The 21608-nt window shown below is 39.2% G+C and overlaps 1 protein-coding gene across 1 annotated transcript in view; it reads left to right on the plus strand.

Moving 5' to 3' along the window:
• The window catches only part of FMN2 (formin 2), a 396271-nt gene that overhangs the window by 95911 nt on the left and 278752 nt on the right, over positions 1-21608 (plus strand). The window contains exon 5 of the mRNA XM_011955768.1: positions 4466-4521. Within this exon, the coding sequence (XP_011811158.1) occupies positions 4466-4521 (56 nt within the window). The remainder of the gene's footprint in view (positions 1-4465; positions 4522-21608) is intronic.

Here is a 21608-nt window from a genome sequence, read left to right on the forward strand (position 1 = left end):
CATGTATATATACATATATGTATATATACACGTGTGTGTATATATATACACACATACATATAGTTTCTATAAAATTGGCCTTCCTTTTCTCCTGAGCTAACTATAGCCTAGGTGTGGCTATATTTTGTTGACAATGAGAGGCAGAGCCTCAATACTATTAAACAATCAAATAAGCAGACCATGGAATTGGCCTCATTTAGGAAAATTCAAGTATTTAACCTCATCTTCATTTTTGGAAAGACATGGTATATCAGAATTAAAAACATCTTGCATTTATTAGGCAGCCAATCATAAGTTATGCTATTTAAATGAAATTTAATGAATTATGTTTCAGTTAAATTGACTGGATTTGAATCAAATGGTATATACCATTAAAGAAGCTATCATATAATAATTTTATGTAGCTGCATTTTAACTTAAAATGCCAAACTATTTAGAGACTACTCCATTCATTTTTAGAAGGCTTATTTTGTATATATATTTTAAAAGGCTGGTTTATTTTCCATTCTTAGCAGAGAGGCATATCCCGCTCACTGTCTTGTCTTCTCTCTATAAATACACAGCTCATCCAAGCATGTTTTGTTTCATGAGTGAAAGGCTTATTTTGTGATGAAAAAGAGGTCACTCTTGAAACATATTTGGTACCATAGGGAGTCCAGAATTTTATATTATGCTCAGAATTTTATGAGGTAACTTTTTAAAATGGAATATTTAACTTTTTTTTTTTTTTAAGGAATGTTCTTTCTCCCTCTCTGTTTCTGCTTCGTAATGTTTTTTGTTTTGTTTTGTTTTGTTTTTGAGACTGAGTCTTGCTCTGTCACCAGGCTGAAGTGCAGTGTCACAATCTCGGCTCACTGCAACCTCTGCCTCCCAGGTTCAAGTGATTCTCCTGTGTCAGCCTCCTGAGTAGCTGGGACTACAGGTGCCCGCCACCAGACCCAGCTAATTTTTGTATTTTTAGTAGAGACGGGATTTCACCATGTTGGCCTGACCTTGTGATCCACCCGCCTAGGCCTCCCAAGGTGCTGGGATTACAGACGTGAGCCACTGCGCCCAGCCTGATTTTTTTTTTTCAAAGAACATTCTGGTTTCTTAATTTTAAGGATGGGTGAAGGAGGTGGCAGTTTTAAATGTACCCTTGAGAGCTCTCTTACCGGGTTACTCTTTAAAAATAATAACCATTCTAGTGATGAATATTTGATGGAGATGGTCAGTCTGTCCTAGAGCTGGGTTTAAGGCAATTCCTGAAAGTGCCCTGGATCCTGAGAGGAGGAGAGTGTTGGGAACGAGGGCGCCAGGAGTTCTGGGAGTGATCATTTTCATTTAGGGAGCGCTATAAAAGTTGGAACTAAGCTGATATCTCAGATACACCTATCTAGTGACTCCTTTCTTCAGCCATTACTGGTACATCAATTTCTCTCTGCTCCCTAAAGGACACTTTTGCCATTTTTCATACTTCCCTTTACTTTCTCCCTCCTATACCTTTTTCCTTCTATTTCTCTTTCTTTTATTCTGTATTGTTTTCTTTTTCCTTATTGTGTATTTTTCTCTCCTCTCTCAGTGGTTCTCATTGATTTTCCCTTTATTTTTCAGTAGGGTTATTCTGTACGTCTCATTCCTCTTCAAATCTTGACCCTCTAGAACTCCTATTTTCCAGCTTATGATTTTGAAGACAGCATTTCAACCTACAAATTTCTCTTTGATGTTTTAACACACAGATTCACACAAATAAAAACTACAGTGAAATGGTTAGGGATGGGAGAATGAATTCAGTTCAGGGAGCTATTGAATTAGACAGAGAGAAGCTGAAAGTTTGGGTGTAGGTGTGCAGAATATTTTGCTGATGCAGCTTTCTAATAAACGTGGTTTTCTAAGTATGTTCTTCTGATAAACTACACTTGTTCTTTACCATCAGAGCCCAGAAGTTTACTTTCTGGGTCTGGTTACCGGGTCAAGGACTATAGAAAAAAGCTAGAAAGCATTTAACTCTTCGTGTACCACCAGGAGAGCCTTTAGGCTCTTATTGCGTGATCTAAATAGAAGAGGAAGAGAGACTTTTCCCCACTGGTACAAAGCCAAGACTTGCCTTGAGTCTATTGTGTTTGGGAGGGTTTGGAAGTGATGAAAAACAATAGAAAATAAGAGCATTCTGGAGTTTGTATTTGCTTTAATATTAACTGTTAACTAGCTTTGCTGTTAAATATCTTTATTAAAATTTGGCTAACTCCGGTGTTAAGTTCAGAGTAGAGATTTGTCAATATAAGAGAGAAGAATCTCTTTTTGATTAGCTCAATGATATGTTATATTTATCTGGGGAAATGGTTATATTTTAAGGCCAATTGTTTATTGCCACTGTGACACTTATTGGTAAGTGACTGCATCATGCTATTCTCAATGATTTTTGTTTTAAAATATATGCTCTTAGCTGAGATTCAGAAAAGAGCGAAAGGCAAGGCAATATCTATATTGTCTCATGTAAAATCCTTACTGTCTCTTTCTCTGCCCAGGATACCCTACTTTTCATGGTGGAACCCACTTTCATGGTCTCATCATTGTTTTGATCTTTCGTGTTTCTTTCATTCACTCCTACAATTACTCAACAAATATTTTAAGCACCTACCAAGTGCCAGGCACTATTTGGATGTGGAGGACACAACAAGGGGACAAACTGACAACAATTCTTGCTTTCACAGAGTTTATGTTCTAGTGGAATAACAGGTATAAATAAGTAGGCAACCAAATGCATTATGGAGTATATATGGTGTGACGATCAAGGTTACGAAGAAAGTAAGGGTGAGTGTGTGGTGGGTGCTAAGAAGTGGGTGGGGTTGCTGCTTTAGCAAAGCCACGAAGGAAGCAGCCACAGAGTGGGGCTTGCAGATATTGGGAATGTGGTCTGGGCAGAGACAGTAGCCACCGTGGCTTTGGCGACCCTATGGAAGAAGCATGACTGGTGTGTTACAAGACAAGCAAGCTGGCCAGGGTGGCTGGCCTGGTGAGCAAGTTGGTACAGATGTAGGTGGGTAGAGAGGCTAGTGAGTAACAGTAGTTGAAACCAGGCCTTGTGGGCCTCTGTGGAGACAGATTCTCATCTGAGTGAAATGAAAACTTTCAATGTAGCTTTCAATGTGACTTTCAATGTAGCTTAACAGTATGTTATGCTGTTTAAATACTAAATGCCTTTTATTTTTCTGTAGCATTGTCACTTACATCAGCTACTATGCTGCTAAATTGGAAATGTCAAAATGAACATAAAGAGTGACTGCTGGCCGGGTGGGGTGGCTCATGCCTGTAATCCCAGCACTTTGGGAGGCCAAGGTGGACGGATCACGAGGTCAGGAGTTCGAGACCAGCGTGGCCAACATAGTGAAACCCCATCTCTACTAAAAAAATACAAAAATTAGCTGGGCGTGGTGGCGGGTGCTTGTAATCCCAGCTATTCTGGAGGCTGAGACAGGAGAATCCCTTCAACCCGGGAGGCAGAGATTGCAGTGAGCCAAGATTGCGCCACTGCACTCCAGCCTGGGCAAGAGAGCGAAACTCCATCTTGAAAAAAAAAAAAAGAAAAAGCAAAAACAGTGACTGCTGTACCTTGTGTCCAGGCTCTGGTCTGCATGCCAGTCAGGGGAGCAACGTGACAGTCAGGAGATATAAACTCTCGTCTTCACCGTGCCAACAACCGCTTGCGTTATAGGCGTTGAATTTCTCCTCTGAAAGGTGCGGAGGATGGATGAGATTAGTGGTTTTTCAGGCTCTGATTCATGACGCATGAGGGATCCCTTGAAGGCCCTTTCATTTTTATTTTTATCGTAAAGGCCCTTTTATTTTTAAATTTGCATGCAAGCTTCGCTTAGAAGAAAATGCCCTCTAGCTTAAGAAAAAAAAAAATCTCTGACTTGGTTATGCCTTAGGTTTTAAAGCATGATGAATTTGCAGTCTCGTAGAATCTCAGATGACATGAGTACTAAAAGAGAAAAACCGCTTCAGAATCCCTCCTTACTCTGTCTCTTGGTAACAGTGTTCATTATGTCTCATTGAAATCAAGGGGCAATTTGACAACAGTCAGACAAGGCTTTTGAGATCCCATCCTTCAACCTTGGTGAGGTAGCTTCTACCGTGATACAGACTTCAGCTGAGTGAATAATATACTCTGTGAAAGTCTTAGAAGGACTTTCTGGCACAATTTAGAAACTAGCAATTGAGACAAATAAGGATAGTTGATATACAGAGAAGGGCTTAGGACTATCCCAATTTTTAAAAATGACATGAGCACTCTCATTATATGTATTATATATACTGAAAAGTAGTCATATCCTAATAACCCAGTTATATAATTGGAAGAGAGACTGGATAGTTTTGGTGCTTATGGTTGATGATATATTTTACTGAAAGTTTTATTTTCTGATTGAAGAAATAGGAAAATTGTCCTTTAAGATACTGACTGTCTGCTTCCTTTCCAAACTAGAATCTCAATCTGCTGTTTCGGAAACTCCCAAAAAACGCTCGGATGCTGTCCAGAAGGTAAGACAATCTTATTAGGATGTCAGATTCCCATCTGTCTTATTGGTCTTAAGATTGTGACAGACTCTGCAATGTATCTTTCCATCTGCCCGGCTGGCTAGGATGCCCTTGTTTTCCCTAGGCCTGCAGCGGAATCCAGTCAGGCAGAAGGGGATGTTTTCTTCCATTTATTTTTTTGCGTAGAAAATCAGCCTTGAAGTGGAACTGAGTACAAGCTTTTCAGAAGCTGTTTTATTCTATATCCAGCCAAAGTGTTGGGCCCAGTGACAGCTGGCTCCAGCAGGAAACGGTGGCCACTCCAGGGAGAAGTATGCCGAGATGCCCCTGCTCAAATAGTCCCATAGCTATGATCTTGTTAAAAAAAATCTGTCAGAGCTTTGCTAAAGTCAAATAGGATTCTTATTACTTTGGTGGATGAAACATTAATTAGCATCTGTTTAATTTCCACAGAAACTTTTTTTTTCCTATTACTGTGTTAGTCCGTTTTCATACTGCTGATAAAGGCATACCCGAGACTGGGCAATTTGCAAAAGAAAGAGGCTTATTGGACTTACAGTTCCACATGGCTGGGGAGGCCTCACAAGTTCGTGGCGGAAGGCAAGGAGAAGCAAATCACATCTTACGTGGATGGCAGCAGGCAAAAAAGAGCTTGTGCAGAGAAAGTCCCATTTTTAAAACCATTAGATCTCGTGAGACCCGTTCACTATCATGAGAAGAGCATGGGAAAGACCAGCCCCCATGATTCAGTCATCTCCCACCAGGGCCCTCCCCAGCATGTGGGAATTATGGGAGCTACAAGATGAGATTTGGGTGGGGACACACAGCCGGACCATGTCGGTTACCAAAAAAGCCACATTTTGTGGGTTTTTTTCTTATGCTAAAATGGATTTCTTATTTAAAAAAAAAAAAAAAGCCTACAAGAAAGGAAACATTTCTATGGAAGAGTAATTGTGAATAGCAATTGCTTTTTTGGATATAAAACCATTTGCTTAATTTACGTTTTCACCCAGTAAATGGTGGTGGTCTAGGAAAAAAGGAGGAGACACATACCTGGGTTTTACACCCGGCTCTATTTCTGATTAATGTGATGACAACATGCTTAGATTACTTGGGACATAGGGTTCTTCTCTGTAAAGTTAAATTATTGCTGATCTCTGAGAAGTCATCAAAGAATAAAGTAACTTCCCTTCAGAAAAGAATCCCTGTTATACATGAAAGTTGTGCTCCCTCTGGAGGAGAAATTGGGGCATAACATTGGTTGGAAACAGCACCTGGGTGCTTTTCAAAAATGCCGCGAGATTAGCTATCCTTAAGGGGACAGTTCATTAAAAAAGCAAGCTTTTGCAGCTTATTGTTATGGGAGCGGAGGCCTACATCAACTTGGTGGCACTTGGAGAGGCATGGTGGGCTCAACTGATGGTCCCTTAATTATCTACAATGATTAGCCCACAGCAAAAAAGATGAAGAAAGATAAAAAGGTGTAAAAAGAAATAGTAAGGTCAGCAATTATTGAGAAAAATAGTACCCTCAAATCTTCCCTCACTTTTTAAGCCTTTCTTTTGTGGAAAGCATGGCTAAATTGTGATTTAAAGGAATATATTAAGTGTTTCTAAATTCTTATGTCCAGGACGTGTATGAATCAATTGTTATATATGATAATGTCAAAGAGAACCTGAACAGGAAGTATTTGATAATATCAACAATGATAAAACATGTACAACATTGCTTTCTATATTATGCTATTTCAAGATATATATTCATGTGTGTAACATTATAGAGTGTTTTTCCTGAGTGATGGACCATAGTAAAATATATTACAATGGGGCTGGGCGTGGTGGCTCACACCTGTAATCCCAGTACTTTGGGAGACCAAAGTGGGCGGATCATGAGGCCAGGAGATTGAGACCATCCTGACTAACACAGTGAAACCCTGTCTCTACTAAAAATACAAAAAATTAGCTGGGTGTGGTGGCGGGTGCCTGTAGTCCCAGCTACTCAGGAGGCTGAGGCAGGAGAATGGCATGAACCCAGGAGGCGGAGCTTGCAGTGAGCCGAGATCACACCACTGCACCCCAGCCTGGGCAACAGAGCAAGACTCCGTCTCAAAAAAAAAAAAAAAAAAATATATATATATGTATATATATAGCAATAAGCAGAAACCTAATGGAGTAGGTTATTTTAAAACACTTGATTTTACAACTTGAAGACTCAAGGGTGAAATAGATTGAACAAATGTTACATCTTATCCTTGTCGACAGTGAGGTGTCTAGAAGTCAGGAAAATTAATTGAGAGGTAACAATATTTGGAAGCAATCGAGATTAAGCACCCAACAATGACATCACTTACTTTTGCAATCATTAACTCTTTGTCATACATTTATTTTATGGGCTGATTCTTTTCTTAGATGATATGGGTATGTTTCATGACAGCCTAAAGTAACTGTCCGTAAAGGGGATACAGCAAACTCAAATTAATTGTCAACCTACTGTATACTTCTTCTTTTACTCTATTACCTTAAGAAATCCTTACAATAATCCTTTAAAGTAACTCTTATAATGCACATTTAACTGCTAAAGAAAATGATTATACAAGGTAAAAGTAACTTGCATAAGATCACAGGCTTGATAAAGTGTAGACCCACTATTTGAGTATAGATCTGTTTGATTTTATACTTATACGATGATAAAAATTACACTTTTACATGGGTAATCGCCCTATGCCAAAATCATCAGATGAATGAGATGAGAAGTTTATTCTAAATTTATTTTATTATATTTAAACTATACCATGTATGAGTCAGATGTCAAGATACATTATAGAGGCAAATAGGTATATTAGTTCACTTATACATTTTGAAGTTTTACTAGAACTTTGATGTGCTAAGTTGTGTGAATTTTACTAACTTTAGCACTTTGTTATGTAAAAACAATATTATTTTTCATGGCAAGTCCTTGCTTTTTCCTTCTTAGTCACTAGATGGCAGTTCTATATCTCTAAATCACCACTGCAGATGGAAATGAGAGGTTTGAAGGCAGTTTTCTCAGTATGAATGATGAACCTAAGAGATTTTTCTGGTCCGTCCAGTGTTGCCTGCGTTCTTCTGTGGTCGTAATGCGAGATCCCCAGGACTGCTTACTTAGAGGCTTGCCGCCGAGTTGGAAAGCATCCTCTCTAAGTTATTCTTCAGATGTGCGTTCAGGCACCTGTTCTCTCAATCTGAGCACACTGGAATTTATTGAATGAGTTTTGACTTTTACTCTTTCTGTAGTTAATAATTCTGAGAGCCTAATATCCCTAGAAAAAACACATGACTCACAAAGCCTTTCCTTAACTCACAGGAGTCAGAGGCTGTGGTGTTGCCAGAGAGTCTGATGCTTAAAGCAAATACAGTTGGCACTCGAGTGAAAAGAACGGACTATAGCTACTCCTTGAGTGCTTTTATTGATGACCTTGTGGAATTAGGTTTTCAAATAAAATTACATTCTTTAGACCTCACTCACTGATTATTTTAATTTCAAGTAATATGCTCTGAAAATCTGCTATATCTGAAGAATTATGTCATAAAACTGAAATGCGACTGTCTTTTGATTCTGTTTATTTAAATCCTTCGGCGTTTGAAATATTTAAACTGTAAAGCCTTTTACACTCTATAATATATAATAGCTAAGTGTCAATTATTTTATCTAAGAACATTTGCTTCTAAGTTAAAGATTGGTGTATGGTAACATGCTTCACCTGGTAGCTACGTGGTTTCTAACTTTTTGCTTTTGAAATTATATATAAAATTTTTGTTTCAAAGCATGTTTCTAAAACTCTTGATATCTTTCTAATGTAAATGGACTAGTTGGAAAGGAAATAGAATAACATTTTGATTTTTAAAAACTCCATCTTTGGGTAAGAATTGAAAATAACAGGCAATCGAAAGTCAGGTCTTTGCACATTATAATATTTATTATTTATCAATAGTCACATCTATTACAAAGTGCTCGATAATGAAAAGGAATTATACAATACTAGCACTGTCTTCCCCCATATGTTGTATGGTCTACATGCAAATAAATTCTCAAGTGTCAGAAAAACTCTTTGCTCTGATGGGCCCTGCCGAGTCTCCTCATTGCCCAGTCTAACTGCAAATTTATTTGAAGAAGTAAATTTTTTTTTATTAGATCTCCTTAAAGTATCTGTTATAGTACTCTTTAGGCAATGGCCACTCAGTTCCATTAGTTTCAGAAATAATTTAGGAACAAGTCAAGGAAACAGATGGAGTAATGTGGAGTAGCCTCGTCGATGGGATGGTCTTGATTACTCAGAAGCAAAGTTTGAAGAGCAAAAGCAGCATTGGTCAGATCAAAAGAAAGTGGGGCGGGGGGCGGAAAAGTAATTTTGAAGAAATAATGCTGGAGACTTAATAAAACAAGCCATTTGAATTAGGGTAGAATGTCTTAGACATATAGAAGGGTTCTAAAGAAACGTTGTTGAATGTGAGGTCTTTCACAACTCCAAGGCAAAAGGTAATATGAATTTGCAAGGTAATTGGAAACCAACAAAACAATAACCCACAAGACAAGTCAATAACTAAAATAAAGCAGAGTAAGAAACACAAGGAGAGAGAGAGAGAGAGAGAGGCTTGGGTCTGAAACCATGAGTTAGTTATCCTTGAAGTCTTCCTCAGTGTCTCATCATTCTTAGGTCCTCAATAAATAGTTTAACCAATAAATACTCTGACCAAATGAGTCTGGGAAGGGGCAAGAGAGAGATGGTTAGGAAGGGAAGAGAAGACAGGATACCCGTGGGGCGGTGCTGACATTGAAGTTAGGTAGCATTTTGAAAGGTGTTTACCATACTATGTTAAGAGAAAGAAATTTTTTTTTTTTTTTTTGGTGGGGGAAGAATTTTTATTCTGTAGACATTCGAAGGAGCTCAGAGAAAAATATAGACGTTTTAGCTTAGAAATAATAATAAAGAAACTCTTCTATGAGTTTTAAGAATGAAAACCAGCTAACATCTGGAAAGTAGTTAGAACTTGAGATGAGAATGTGAAGAAATAATTGGATGTCACAGATTGTTTTTGTTTTTCCTTGGGGTGGTCAGGCTTGGAGGTGAAATGAAGTAACATCTTTGCTCTGTTGAGTTTTAGATGGTGTAAAACTAGTTTGCACTATGCAACATTATTAATGGCCCGTGGAGAAAGGCAAACAGTCCAAGCAGCTAATCCAGTGGGGGTAGTAGAGCCGATAAAAGTTCTCTGCTTATAAAGCAGGCTTGTCCTTTATTGACCATCTGCTGACCTACTGTGTGCAAGGTATTTGTGGTAGATATTGAAGGAAATATGAAGAATTATAAGACAAAGTCTTGGGTATTAAGAAGCATACAGTTAGAAGAACATACCTCTTTCATGTACATGAAATGATTTGCAACATGCAGTGTAATTCTGCCAAGATAAACTTCACAAAAAGGGGGAAGGTTGTTGAGAGACTACAATTAAGGGCAATTTCTTAGGAAGGGTGTAATTTAGATCAAATGGTTATTTTTGGACAGGTGGAGGGAAGAAGAGTGAGTATTTCATTCAGATCAGAGAAGAGAGTAAAGGTAGAAAATTGGAAGTGAACATGGCATTGGATGTGGAGCCAGGGTGAAGCACGATAGTGCAGGTGACCTGAGGGGCAGCTCAGCTGACAGCTGCCCTGGAGACCCAGTCCGCTTTCCTCTTCCCGGGCCTCCTTGGCCTGCAGTCTGACAGCACCTAACCCAGAGCCCAGTCTTATCTGGATTACTGCAGTATTCTCCCGATGGGTCTCTCTGATGCCTCCAGAGTTATCTTTCTAAAATCCAAATTTGCTAATGTCTGATATCTGCTTAGACTCATCCAGTGACTGCTCATAGCATTTGAGAAAATGTTCAGACTCCTGAGTTTGACACACGGGGTTTTCCCTTGCCATCCTCAATCTTCAACGTTATCACTATTTCCTGTGTGATTGGCTTGTTCCAGCCTTAAAAAATACCCTAGTTTTTTTTTTTTTTTTAATCTTTAGGATACTTCATATCTGTCTTATACATATGTTTCTTCTGTACTCCTACTCCCTTTTAAAAAATCTACTTCTATTTTTTCATCTAAATTTGTCTAAACTTGACTTTGTTCTAGACACTGGACTGGAGAAGACTCAGTCTAGGGTACATTTCGGGAGTGGTAGAACGTTTGCTTATACTCATACCATAGTGGTTGAGGATCTGGGCTTTGGACCAGTTTTCCCGGGCACAAATCCCACTTATTCCACTTTTAACTGGGGAACTGTCAAAGATAAACAAAGTCAGACATTAGTTAAAATGGTAAGGACAGATTTTATATCAGTGGCAACTATTGCGCTAGGGAAGAGTCCAGCATAAACTAAACTCAACTTTGATTTGTACAGAGGTGACCAAGCATTTTAAAGGGAGAATAAAGGAATAGGGAGAAGGGTGAGAGGAGGCTCAGGAGACTCGGAAGTGAAAAACTGCAAAGCGTTCATTAGTGTAAATGAGATTAGGCCAGCTGTGTCTGCTAACTGGCAGTTATAGGAAGTTAGGAGTCTGTCCTCCGCCAGAGACTAGGAAAGATGCCCTATCCTCAGGTGAAGGCTGAAACAATCAGTAAGTTATTTTGGCAGCTTTGAGTTTTCTTAGACAGTAATTTAAAGAGGGGTAGGGTTATCTTTGGGATGCAGCCGTTAGCTGTTAGAAAATGATGTTAATGTTTGCTCAAGCCTTTACAGGCCAAGGTTAAGGCCTAGTTGAGAAGAGGGCTCAGAGGAGCCTGGCTAGAGCTTGATCAAGGGAGAATCTTTGTCAGAATTTGGGTATAGCATTTTACTCTGTGTGCCTTAGTTTTCTCATCTATAAAATGGGCATAATAAGAATTCCTATCTCTACATTTTTTTTGTGGGTTTTGAATGCATTTATGTAGAATGCTTTGGAGGAACTCCTGGCACCCAAAATGTTAGTTTATCATTATTGTTGTTATTTATCATTATTTATCATTATTGTTGTTTATCATATTTATCATTATTGTTGTTATGGTTGGGAAGTGCTCTGGTTTTGAAAGTTGCTTTCATTGCATAGGTGGTCCTCATTATTCTTGGATTTGCATGTATTTGCGAACTCACCTGCTTGCTAAAATTTATTTGGAGCCCCCAAATCATATTCATATGGTGCTTTCATGGTCAATTGCAAACATGCTCCAAGTGGCGAGAAATTTGAGTTGCTTGACGTGCCCTTTCCCAGCTCATGTTGAATGAGATGAAGCTCTGCTTTCTGCTTTCAGCTCTCATTCTGTAAATAAGAGTATTTTTGCGACTGTGTTTTCATGTTTTTGTGCTTTTCCTTGTTGGTTTTACTGTTTGAAATTGCCTCCAAGCATAGAGCTGTCATGTTGTCTAATGTTCCTATGTGCAAGAAGGCTGTGATGTGCCTTGTGGCGAAAACACAGGTCAGATAAGCTTTGTTCAGGCTTGAGTGGCGCTGCTGTTGGCCACAGTAAATCAGCAATATACATTAAGTAAGGTGTCTTTCAGCAGGAACACACGTTTTAAAAAGGTAATACATTGATTGGTTGACAAAAATGTGACCGGGGCTTGCAGGAATCTAAACCTGTATTTTTTTTCTAGAAGCAATGTTCCAGTATTCACTAATTTGATGTTCACAAAAACTTTCTAGAACAAAACTACTGCAAATAGCAAGAATTAACTGTATCTTTTAAAATTCTTACAATAAGGCTGGGTGTGGTGGCTCATGCCTATAATTCTAGCACTTTGGGAGGCTGAGGGGGGAGGATCACTTGAGCCCAGGAGTTTGAGATCAGCATTGGCAACATAGGGAGACCCTGTCTCTACCAGTAATGATAAAAAAATAGCTGGGCATGGTGGCGTGAGCTACTTGGGAGGCTGAGACAAGAGGATCTCCTGAACCCAGGAGGTCAAGGCTGCAGTGAGCTACAATTGTGCCACTGCAATCCAGCTGGTACAACAGAAGAGGCCCTGTCTTGAAGAAAACAAAACAACAACAACAACAAAAATTCTCACAATACCCCTTTGCAGTAGGCAGAGAGAGTGATAGGGTCTCCACATTTTATGGGCTATTCAAGGTCTTATAAGCCTAATAGAGGATTTAAAACATTTTATGCTCAGTAGTCGGGAGCCATGAGTTTTTGAGGAAGGAAATACCAATGAGCGAGGAAGTTTAAGGAACAATTACGTGGCAAGGGAATGTAGAATTGATAGGAAGAGGGAGAGTAGAGCCAGGTAGGACCAGCTGTTAAACTCTCAAAAGTAATTCCATTACTTTTCAACTAAGGTGCTGATATGATACAGGAAAAGTAGCAACCAAGAATTGGAATGATGGGTTTGGTAACCATGTCTAGGGTATAAATTAGGCTGTGTGGTTTGTAGACCATCAGCATCAATTGGGAACTGGTTAGATATGCAGAGTCTCAGGCCCTACCCAGACCTACTGAACTGGAAACTGTGGAGGTGGGGCCCAGCAATCTGTGTGTGTTTTTTGGTTGGTTAGTTTTTGTTCTGATACAGAGTTTTGCTCTTATTGCCCAGGCTGGAGAGCAATGGTGCGATCCCGGCTCACTGCAACCTCTGCCTCCCAGGTTGAAGTGATTCTCCTTCCTTAGCCTCCCTAGTAGCTGGAATTACAGGCACCCGCCACCATGCCCAGCTAATTTTTTTGTATTTTTAGTAGAGACGATATTTCACTATGTTGGCCAGGCGGGTCTCAAACTCCTGACCTCAGGCAATCCACCCTCCTCGACCTCCCAAATAATCTGTGTTTTAACAAGCCCTCTAGGCAATTCTGGTGCACATTGAGTTTAAGAGACAATGAATTAGAGAAATGATCAAAAGATGTTCCCAAGTCTAGGTAAACTGCAGAACAGGCAAAGGAATATTTTGTTGGAGGATAAGATGCTCGATATTGCTCAAATATACATTTGGTCTTAATTGCCATCTCCTGGCATACAACTCCTAAAATCCTTGGAATCTTCAAAGTGGTGAGTGTCTTTTTGTAGGCTACTGTTGTCTGGTAACTTAGGATAGGGCTGGTCCACAGAAAGACGAAGGCATAGTAAGAGGGTTGGGACTTTCTGCCCCACGTCCCAGCCTCGGGAACTGGGAGGGGCTGAAGGTGAAGTTGGTCACCAGTGCCCGGTGATTTAATCAATCGCACCTACATCATGAAACCTCCATTAAAACCCCCAAAACGGATGGGGTTTGGAGAGCTTCCAGAGAGCTGATGAACACATGGTTATCCTGGAGGGTGGTGCGCCCCTTTTCCCAAGCCCCTCCCCATCCATCTTGTCATCTGCATCCTTTGTAACATCCCTTCTAGAAAGTCAGCAAAAGTATGTGTTTCCCTGAGTTCTGTGAGCTGCTCTAACACATTGAACCTGAGGAGGGGTGGTGGGTGGGGGGATCCTGGTTTTATAGGCAATCGGGCAGAAGTTCCAGAGGCCTGGACCTGTGACTTGCATATGAAGTGGGGGCAGTTTTGAGGACTGAGCCCTCAACCTGTGTGACCTGATGCTACCTCCAGGTAGATAGTGTTAGAATTGATTTGAATTAGAGGACACCCATCTGGTGTCTATAATAGAATTGATTGGTTGCTGGAGGGATGAAATCTTTACACATTTCGATGATAGAGGTCACAGAAGTCCTCTGTTTTCATTGTTGAGTGAGAGAATAGGGAAAGCATTATGGTTAGGTTTTTTCCTATACCCTCAGATGCACTTTAAGGAACAGGGTAGCGTAATCAAATAGCAGTATTCACTAAGCAGTCCCAATATGGAAGTGAAGTATTGATGAGAGAGAAAAACTTGTGATAATAACTATCAAGATGAGAGACTGAAGATGTAAAAATTGATGAACGCTCCCAGTATATATAGAGGGGATAGTAGGCTAGGTACAAAGTCTCTACTCCGCCCCCCAAAAAACAGAGAAATAAATGAGGAGGAGCAGTGTAAAATTATAGAAACCAGAAGAAAAGAGTTCTAAGGGGGAAGGAATGATTACTAGTCTCGGATTGGTTATAAAGGACAGGGTTAAATCTATAGTATTTGGCAATAAGGAGACCATGAGAGTGCCGAGACTAATTCCATTAGAGTGGCAGGGCCAAAAGGCAGCTCTACGACTCCGGATAATACTCCAAATCCACTCCATTTGATTGTCTCCGGGCTTTATTCTTTAGGAAGATTTATCTTTTTCTTTTTCTTTTTTTCTTTTTTCTTTTTTGGAGACAGAGTCTCACTCTGTTGCCCAGGCTGGAGTGCAGTGGCATGATCTCGGCTCACTGCAACCTCTGCCTCCCGGGTTCAAGCGATTCTCCTGCCTCAGCCTCCAGAGTAGCTGGGATTACAGGCGTGCACCACCATGCCTGATAGTTTTTGTATTATTAGTAGAGACAGGGTTTCACCGTGTTGGCCAGGCTGGTCTCAAATTCCTGACCTCAGGTGCTCCGCCCACCTCAGCCTCCCAAAGTGCTGGGATTACATGCATGAGTCACCGTGCTTGGCCAGGAGGATTTTTCTTTAAAAACAAAAACAAAAACAAAACCAATTTGAGAATAGTTGGGTGTTAATGCAAGGGAGGTGATTAGGAGGTGAAAAACTGAGCTGCACTTTCCATCCATAGATCATTCAAGGAAAGCGAAGCTGTGATAAAATAGTGCTTTTCTTCCTTGCATTACTTGAGACAATTAAGGAACAGATTGTTTTAACGTATGGTCCAGTACTTCCTGCAACTCTAGCTCAAATAAGTAGAAAGAAAATTCTCAATATGTGAGCAGGAACCAAAAAGGCTGGTTCTTTTTGCTGTTTATCTCTCATTTTTCCTGGCTTGCTTCCCTAAATATTTATTGCTTCCACTGCGTTTGTTCACCAAAGATCATGACTTTAACCTTCCCATGGTATCAGCTACTATGCTAAAGAGATGTTAAAAGTAATACAGCCAATTATGATTTCTAACATATGCCTCTCCCTTCCATATCACATTTCTCATTCATCAGTGAAGGAATGGAAGGAGATTTGCCATGTCCATTCCAGTTCAGAAATACTACAATTTCCATAATTCATCATGTATTTTATAATAAGGATTTTAGAGATGCCATCCCAGCTCCCTGTGTGAGGCTCGTTCCCATAAAATGTTCTTTTTTAAGAAGCCCTAGGCAAGTTATTTACCATTTACCATCTGCTCTAATATTCTCTCTTGAAGTTTCCCTTGCAAACTTAAAATTGCTTGTATTTCAGTTTTCTGCAAAATTGTATCTACATAACACCTTGATTTCTTTCCCTATGGGATCATGTGTACCAGATGTTAACATATTATAAACTGGAATGCCATTGGTTTGTTCCGAAACTAGGATGTTTCTGAATTTAGAACACGACAGCCTGGCGTGGTGGCTCACGCCTGTAATCCCAGCACTTTGGGAGGCTGAGGTGGGCGTATCACGAGGTCAGAAGTTTGAGACCAGCCTGGCCAACATAATGAAATTCCGTCTCTACTAAAAATACAAAAATTAGCCAGGCATGGTGGCTCGTGCCCATAGTCCCAGCTACTCGGGAGGCTGATGAGGGAGAATCGCTTGAACCCAGGAGGCAGAGGTTGTAAGGAGCTGAGACTGCACCATTGGACTCCAGCCTGGGTGACAGAGTGAGACTCTGTCTCAAAAAACAAACAAAAAAGAGCATGACAAATGGAGAATTTATATGCTTCTGTGAAGAACAGAATTCCTATTTTACAGATGTCTAGAGGTATCCTAACTTGCCAGTAATGTTGCTTTAGAATTTAGCAGAATTTGAAAAATCTAACTATGGTTGAAAATTAATTATATATCTCATGTTAAAATTTATAAAATAGATTATTACAGTGTTAACTTACCAATAAGCAGCTTTTAAATTCTAGGCTTTAAAAGTATCCTGCTTACATAATAAACATAATAAAGTTTCAAAGATGAGCAAATTAACTTTTCAGCACAAGCTTTACTTGAGTGTATCTTGGCTTCTCTTTTGACAGTTGTAACCTTAATGTTACAGTAATGTTTTCTTTTTCTGGGAATCAGATAATCTTCTGTTTGGAAAAATATTTTTGGTGAACATTTTATTTTTTAATGGAAACTTGTATTTTGTGATATGCAAGTGTTCAAACAATTTATAAGAGCTAACCATCACCACCCACATATAAGATTATACAGGAATGGAGGAATTTTGGCTGACTTACTGCATATAATTATTGAGCCAACGTAGATGGCAGACTCTATCACTTATGATTTAGGGTTTTGAAACAGTATTTTAAAGTACAAATAATCTCAAAATTGGTAATCTATAAAGCATATTACTTATTGTATTGCCTAAAAATAGATTTAACCTTCCTCCATTTATAAGGATGCACCCATTATATAGGTTCTGTACAAAATTGCCAAGCTTACTTTTTTCTTTTTCTTTTTTACAACAAAATTTATTTAAACTTTTTGATAGAAAAAGCCATTAGCCTTCGGTAAAGTGTTGCACAATCACTGGAAATGCTGAGTGAGAGTCTTTCTGAAAACTGGAGAAGGCTAAAGATAATGAAAAGTGCATCTTTTCATTGTCAAGTCCTTTGAGAATCTGATAGGCTCTATCTAGCTGCACCTTGAAGAGACAAGATTAAGTTCCAGGCACTGGACACAGAGGAACAGGCTCCTAACTTGAGGGCGTTCCACGGACCACAGAGCGCCGGGCAGTCTCTTCGAGATTAAATCTAGGCTGTGTGGGAGGGTGGGCCCTGCGGAGCTTCATTCCACTTTGTATGGGTCCTGAGAGTAGGGTTTTTGCTTAAATGGCAAGAAAATGTATGGCTTTTTTTTCCTGATAATTACTAATATCTGCCATGCAAATTTCTTTATAAATCCCTGAAAGAAAATAACCTATATTAGAAATCAGCTCTTACTTCTGACAAGCAATGCAGCTTTCTCTAGAGCGCTCTACAGGAAATATCTCAGCTGACTTTCTGAATTGGTACTCTCTGAGAGCCAGCCAGCCCTTGACTGATAGCCCTGGATAAGGAAGGCCAGATAAGATTCTTTGAAGACTCTTAGCTACAGAGCCAAAAATCCTACATACATTTGCCTACTCTGTAGTAGTGGATGGCTGGCCTTATTTTACAGGCTAGTCAGTTAAGGTTTGAGATGCACTTAGTTGCTCTGCTTGTGTAGATTAGAAAAGGGGGATTGTAACATTAATACAGGGCTGGTCGGGATTTTAGGGTGCAGGTAAGGATAAGTCATAGGGAGAATGAAGATTCTAGCAAGTTGGTTTTTTGTTCTCCCTACAGTGGGAATAATGTAAGAAGCAGATAGTTTGTTGCCCCCCAACTCTTTGTCCGTGTTCTCTTCTTTAAAAATGATTTGTACAAAAAAGTTCAGTTTATAAAAATTTTAGTCCTTCGTCTTTGCAGTCTGTTGGTTATCATCTTTATGAATTTTTTGACTCTTCCACTTTCCTGGCATCACAAGGCTAGCATTGCTGTATTTATTAAAGATTCAGATTTGGAATTTTGTCCTCTCATCACTACTTCCTCTGTCATTTGTTAGCTCGGGTTCTTATTGTATCTTACATTTGAAAACCTTTGAAGCTTATGGAGTATATCAATTCTTTATTTTCTCAACTTTTTATCATCTAAGTACCCTCAATTATCACTTTGTTTAAAAAAAAATACATAACAGAACAATACACGCTAATAAATCGATCATTTATAAAATTAGATCCAACCCCAAATCCCTCTCCTTTTAACACAGACCATCTGGTATTATCCACCATGCTTTAGTTTGACAGGATCAGTTTATCAATGATTTTTGGGTGTTTTAAACCATATGATACAAATACAGCATAAAGTGAACTTGTTAATGCAGAAGTTGGAGGGTTTCTTGAAGTCAGAGAAGGTGATGGTGGAAAACTTGAATCACATGAACTGTAATTGATTAGAAGCACCTCGTAGAGTTAGTTAATACAGTAAGAATGATGTGACAGATGTGTTTAAAAAATGAATGTGCATATTAGGACTGTCAGAGACCTTTGGTGAAATTAATGAGGTTCTCAAATACTATAAAAAAGGACCATCTTTTCATAAAAGGTGATATGATGTCATATATCATGGCACCATATATTTTTGTTAAAAACTTAGCACTGAAAATAGTTTTAAGAATTTGTGTATTTTTCCATTATGATAAAAATTGTTTTGAATTAAAATGACACCCTTGCTTAATTTTTATTTTTGTTTTTAAGGAAAAGTGAATTTTTTTCATAATTTATTCTGAAGTATTGGAACCTGGGTATATCAGTCAGACCTTTCGCAGGAACTGGTGCTAGGTGCATGAAACTATGCTAGGTGCATGAAACAGAGTGTTTACTATAAAATCAGGTGTTTTATGGGAAGTTTGGAAGGTTTGAAGCATCTATGTCTAAGGCAACACTTTTCAAAGAAATCAAATACAACTGGATTATCAGGGGAGTTAAAACTTTTGAGGCCACCATTCCAATTTGTAGAGTGGACATTTGAACATTGTCGGAGAGAAGCTTTGTTTTCAGACCTTAACTGCTAACAGAGCAGACCAGACACAGGAATATGATCCTTACCTCATTCGACTTTCTAAATCTTTGTGTGGCTGCATCTAATTGGATGAATCTAGCTGCAAAGGAGTCTGTAAATGTAGTTTTCCTTCCTATTTCTGTAAACGGGAAGGGGAGGATGGAGATTGGGAGAGCCAATCCAAAGTAACCAAAAGAAAACTTAAGTGTATTCTCCTTAAGAGATCTTTTTCTGGTACTGGGTATCATGTGTAATCATGCAGTTACATTTTTGACTGGCTATGTAAATTAGAAAGGTTAAAAAAAAAAATCCCAGGAATCTTCACAGTCACTAGTATTATGACCTCTGTTATCACTAACTTGGGTGCCATGTGGAACTAGCTGGCCTGTGATGTGGGGCAGAAATCCACGTAGAAAGAGGTGTGATAATTGTTACTGTGCTAGGCCATTATTAGGATCATTTTCTTTTTATTACTATTGTTATTTTTTATATTTTTAGAGGCAGAGTCTCACTCTGTCTCCCAGGCTGGACTCCCTACAGGCACACACCAACACACCTGGCTATTTTTTTTTTTTTTTTTTCATTTTGTAGAGATGAAGTCTTGTTATGTTGCCCAGGCTGCTCTCAAACTCCTGGCTTCAAGTGATCCTCCCACTTCAGCCTCGGAAAGTGCTAGGATTATAGGCATGACCACTGTGCCTGATCAGAATCACTTTTTCCTCTGCGTGTGTGTGTGTGTGTGTTTATATAATAATATCCTTTAATTTTATGCTATTTTCATTATATTCAAATTTATGATAAAAAAGAGCTGACCTAGGCAATAACATTTACAAACTGAGTTTTGGAAAACTCTTCCAGAATCTACTTCTTACATGCTATTTATCAACTAACCTTTTTATATAATCATCATTCATGGGAAAAAGAAAACCCTAGTTATGTACCAGCATAACTCAAGAAATACTTTTCAATGATTAAAGGTCACCTTTAAGAGTATGCTGGAAAAATGAAAATGACCTGTGCATTTTACTAATCCAGTCAGAAATACTGACTAATTGTACTCCTGGTTAAGATAAATTTGGGTGCTGGTTTTTTGGCTTCTGGTTTCTCCTTGTACTTACTAGCATCATGCAATTGGAGAGTGGAGTTAAGTATAGTGGCCATACAGGATGTTAAAAACGGTTATGTTCCATTGTGGAAGACCGTGTGGCGATTCCTAGACCTAGAACCAGAAATAGCATTTGACCCAGCAACCCCATTACTGTATATATACCCAAAGGGATATACATCATTCTGTTATAAAGATACATTCACATATGTGTTCATTGCAGCACTAGTCATAATAACAAAGACATGGAGTCAACCCAATTGCCCATCAGTGATAGACTGGTTAAGGAAAATGTGGTACATATACACCATGGAATACTATGCAGACACAAAAAGGAATGAGATCATGTCCTTTGCAGTGACATGGATGAAGCTGGAAGCCGTTATCCTCAGCAAACTAACACACGAATAGAAAATCAGACACTGCATGTTTTCACTTAAAAGTGGGAGCTGAACAGTGAGAACCCATAGACACAGGTGGGGAACAAGGCACACAGGGGCCTGTTAGGAGGAGTAAGGGGAGGGAGAGCATCAGGATAAGTAGCTAATGCATGCTGGGAATAATGCGTAGGTGATAGGTTGATGGGTACAGCAAACCACCATGGCCCACGTTTACCTATGGAACAAACATGCATGTCCCGCACATGTATCCTGGGACTTACGATAAAATTAAATAATAAAAAAAGATTATTTTTTTTCATTATGGGCTACTTAAAAACTACACGGCCATATAATTTTTCCCAAACTATGCATTACAAATACCTTAGTCTTTTGTGTAGACATTGGTGAAAAATAATGAACTTTTAAGGGGTGTGTATGTGCAGGTATATATGCCTGAATGACATATAAATTCTCAAAAATCTTGCCTATTTGAAGTGTGTTACATTCCTTTATTAGCTGAAAAGTCAGTATTTTTCAGTTTCCTTTCATAGTAAGGGCTACTTCTTTTTTTTAACAATAGAAAATTAAGGAAATCAACCCCTTGTAGGTGTTGTGTCTCTAAATTACTGGTTGTCTTCAGCTGTCAGCAAACATCATGATTGACATTCAGCAAGTTCAATGTTGTAGCAAGAGATATAGTTTCCAAGGAAGAAGTAACAGAGGTTAGGATTAAGACTGCTAAATTTAGGAGGGTGCAGTGGTGTGTGCCTGTAGTCCTAGCTACTTGGGTTGCTGAGCTGGGAGGGTCGCTTAAACCCAGGAGTTCGAGGCCAGCCTGGGCAATGTAGCAAGACTCCATTGTGGAAAAAAGGAAGGACTATTAAGTTTATAGTTCCAGGGCATGTGCGGTGGCTGATGCCCATAATCCCAGCACTTTGGGAGGCTGAGGTGGGTGGATCACCTGAGGTCAGGAGTTTGAGACCAGCCTGGCCAACATGGTGAAACCC

This window comes from Colobus angolensis, unplaced genomic scaffold, assembly GCF_000951035.1.
Source record: "Colobus angolensis palliatus isolate OR3802 unplaced genomic scaffold, Cang.pa_1.0 Scaffold40, whole genome shotgun sequence".
Taxonomy (NCBI): domain Eukaryota; kingdom Metazoa; phylum Chordata; class Mammalia; order Primates; family Cercopithecidae; genus Colobus; species Colobus angolensis.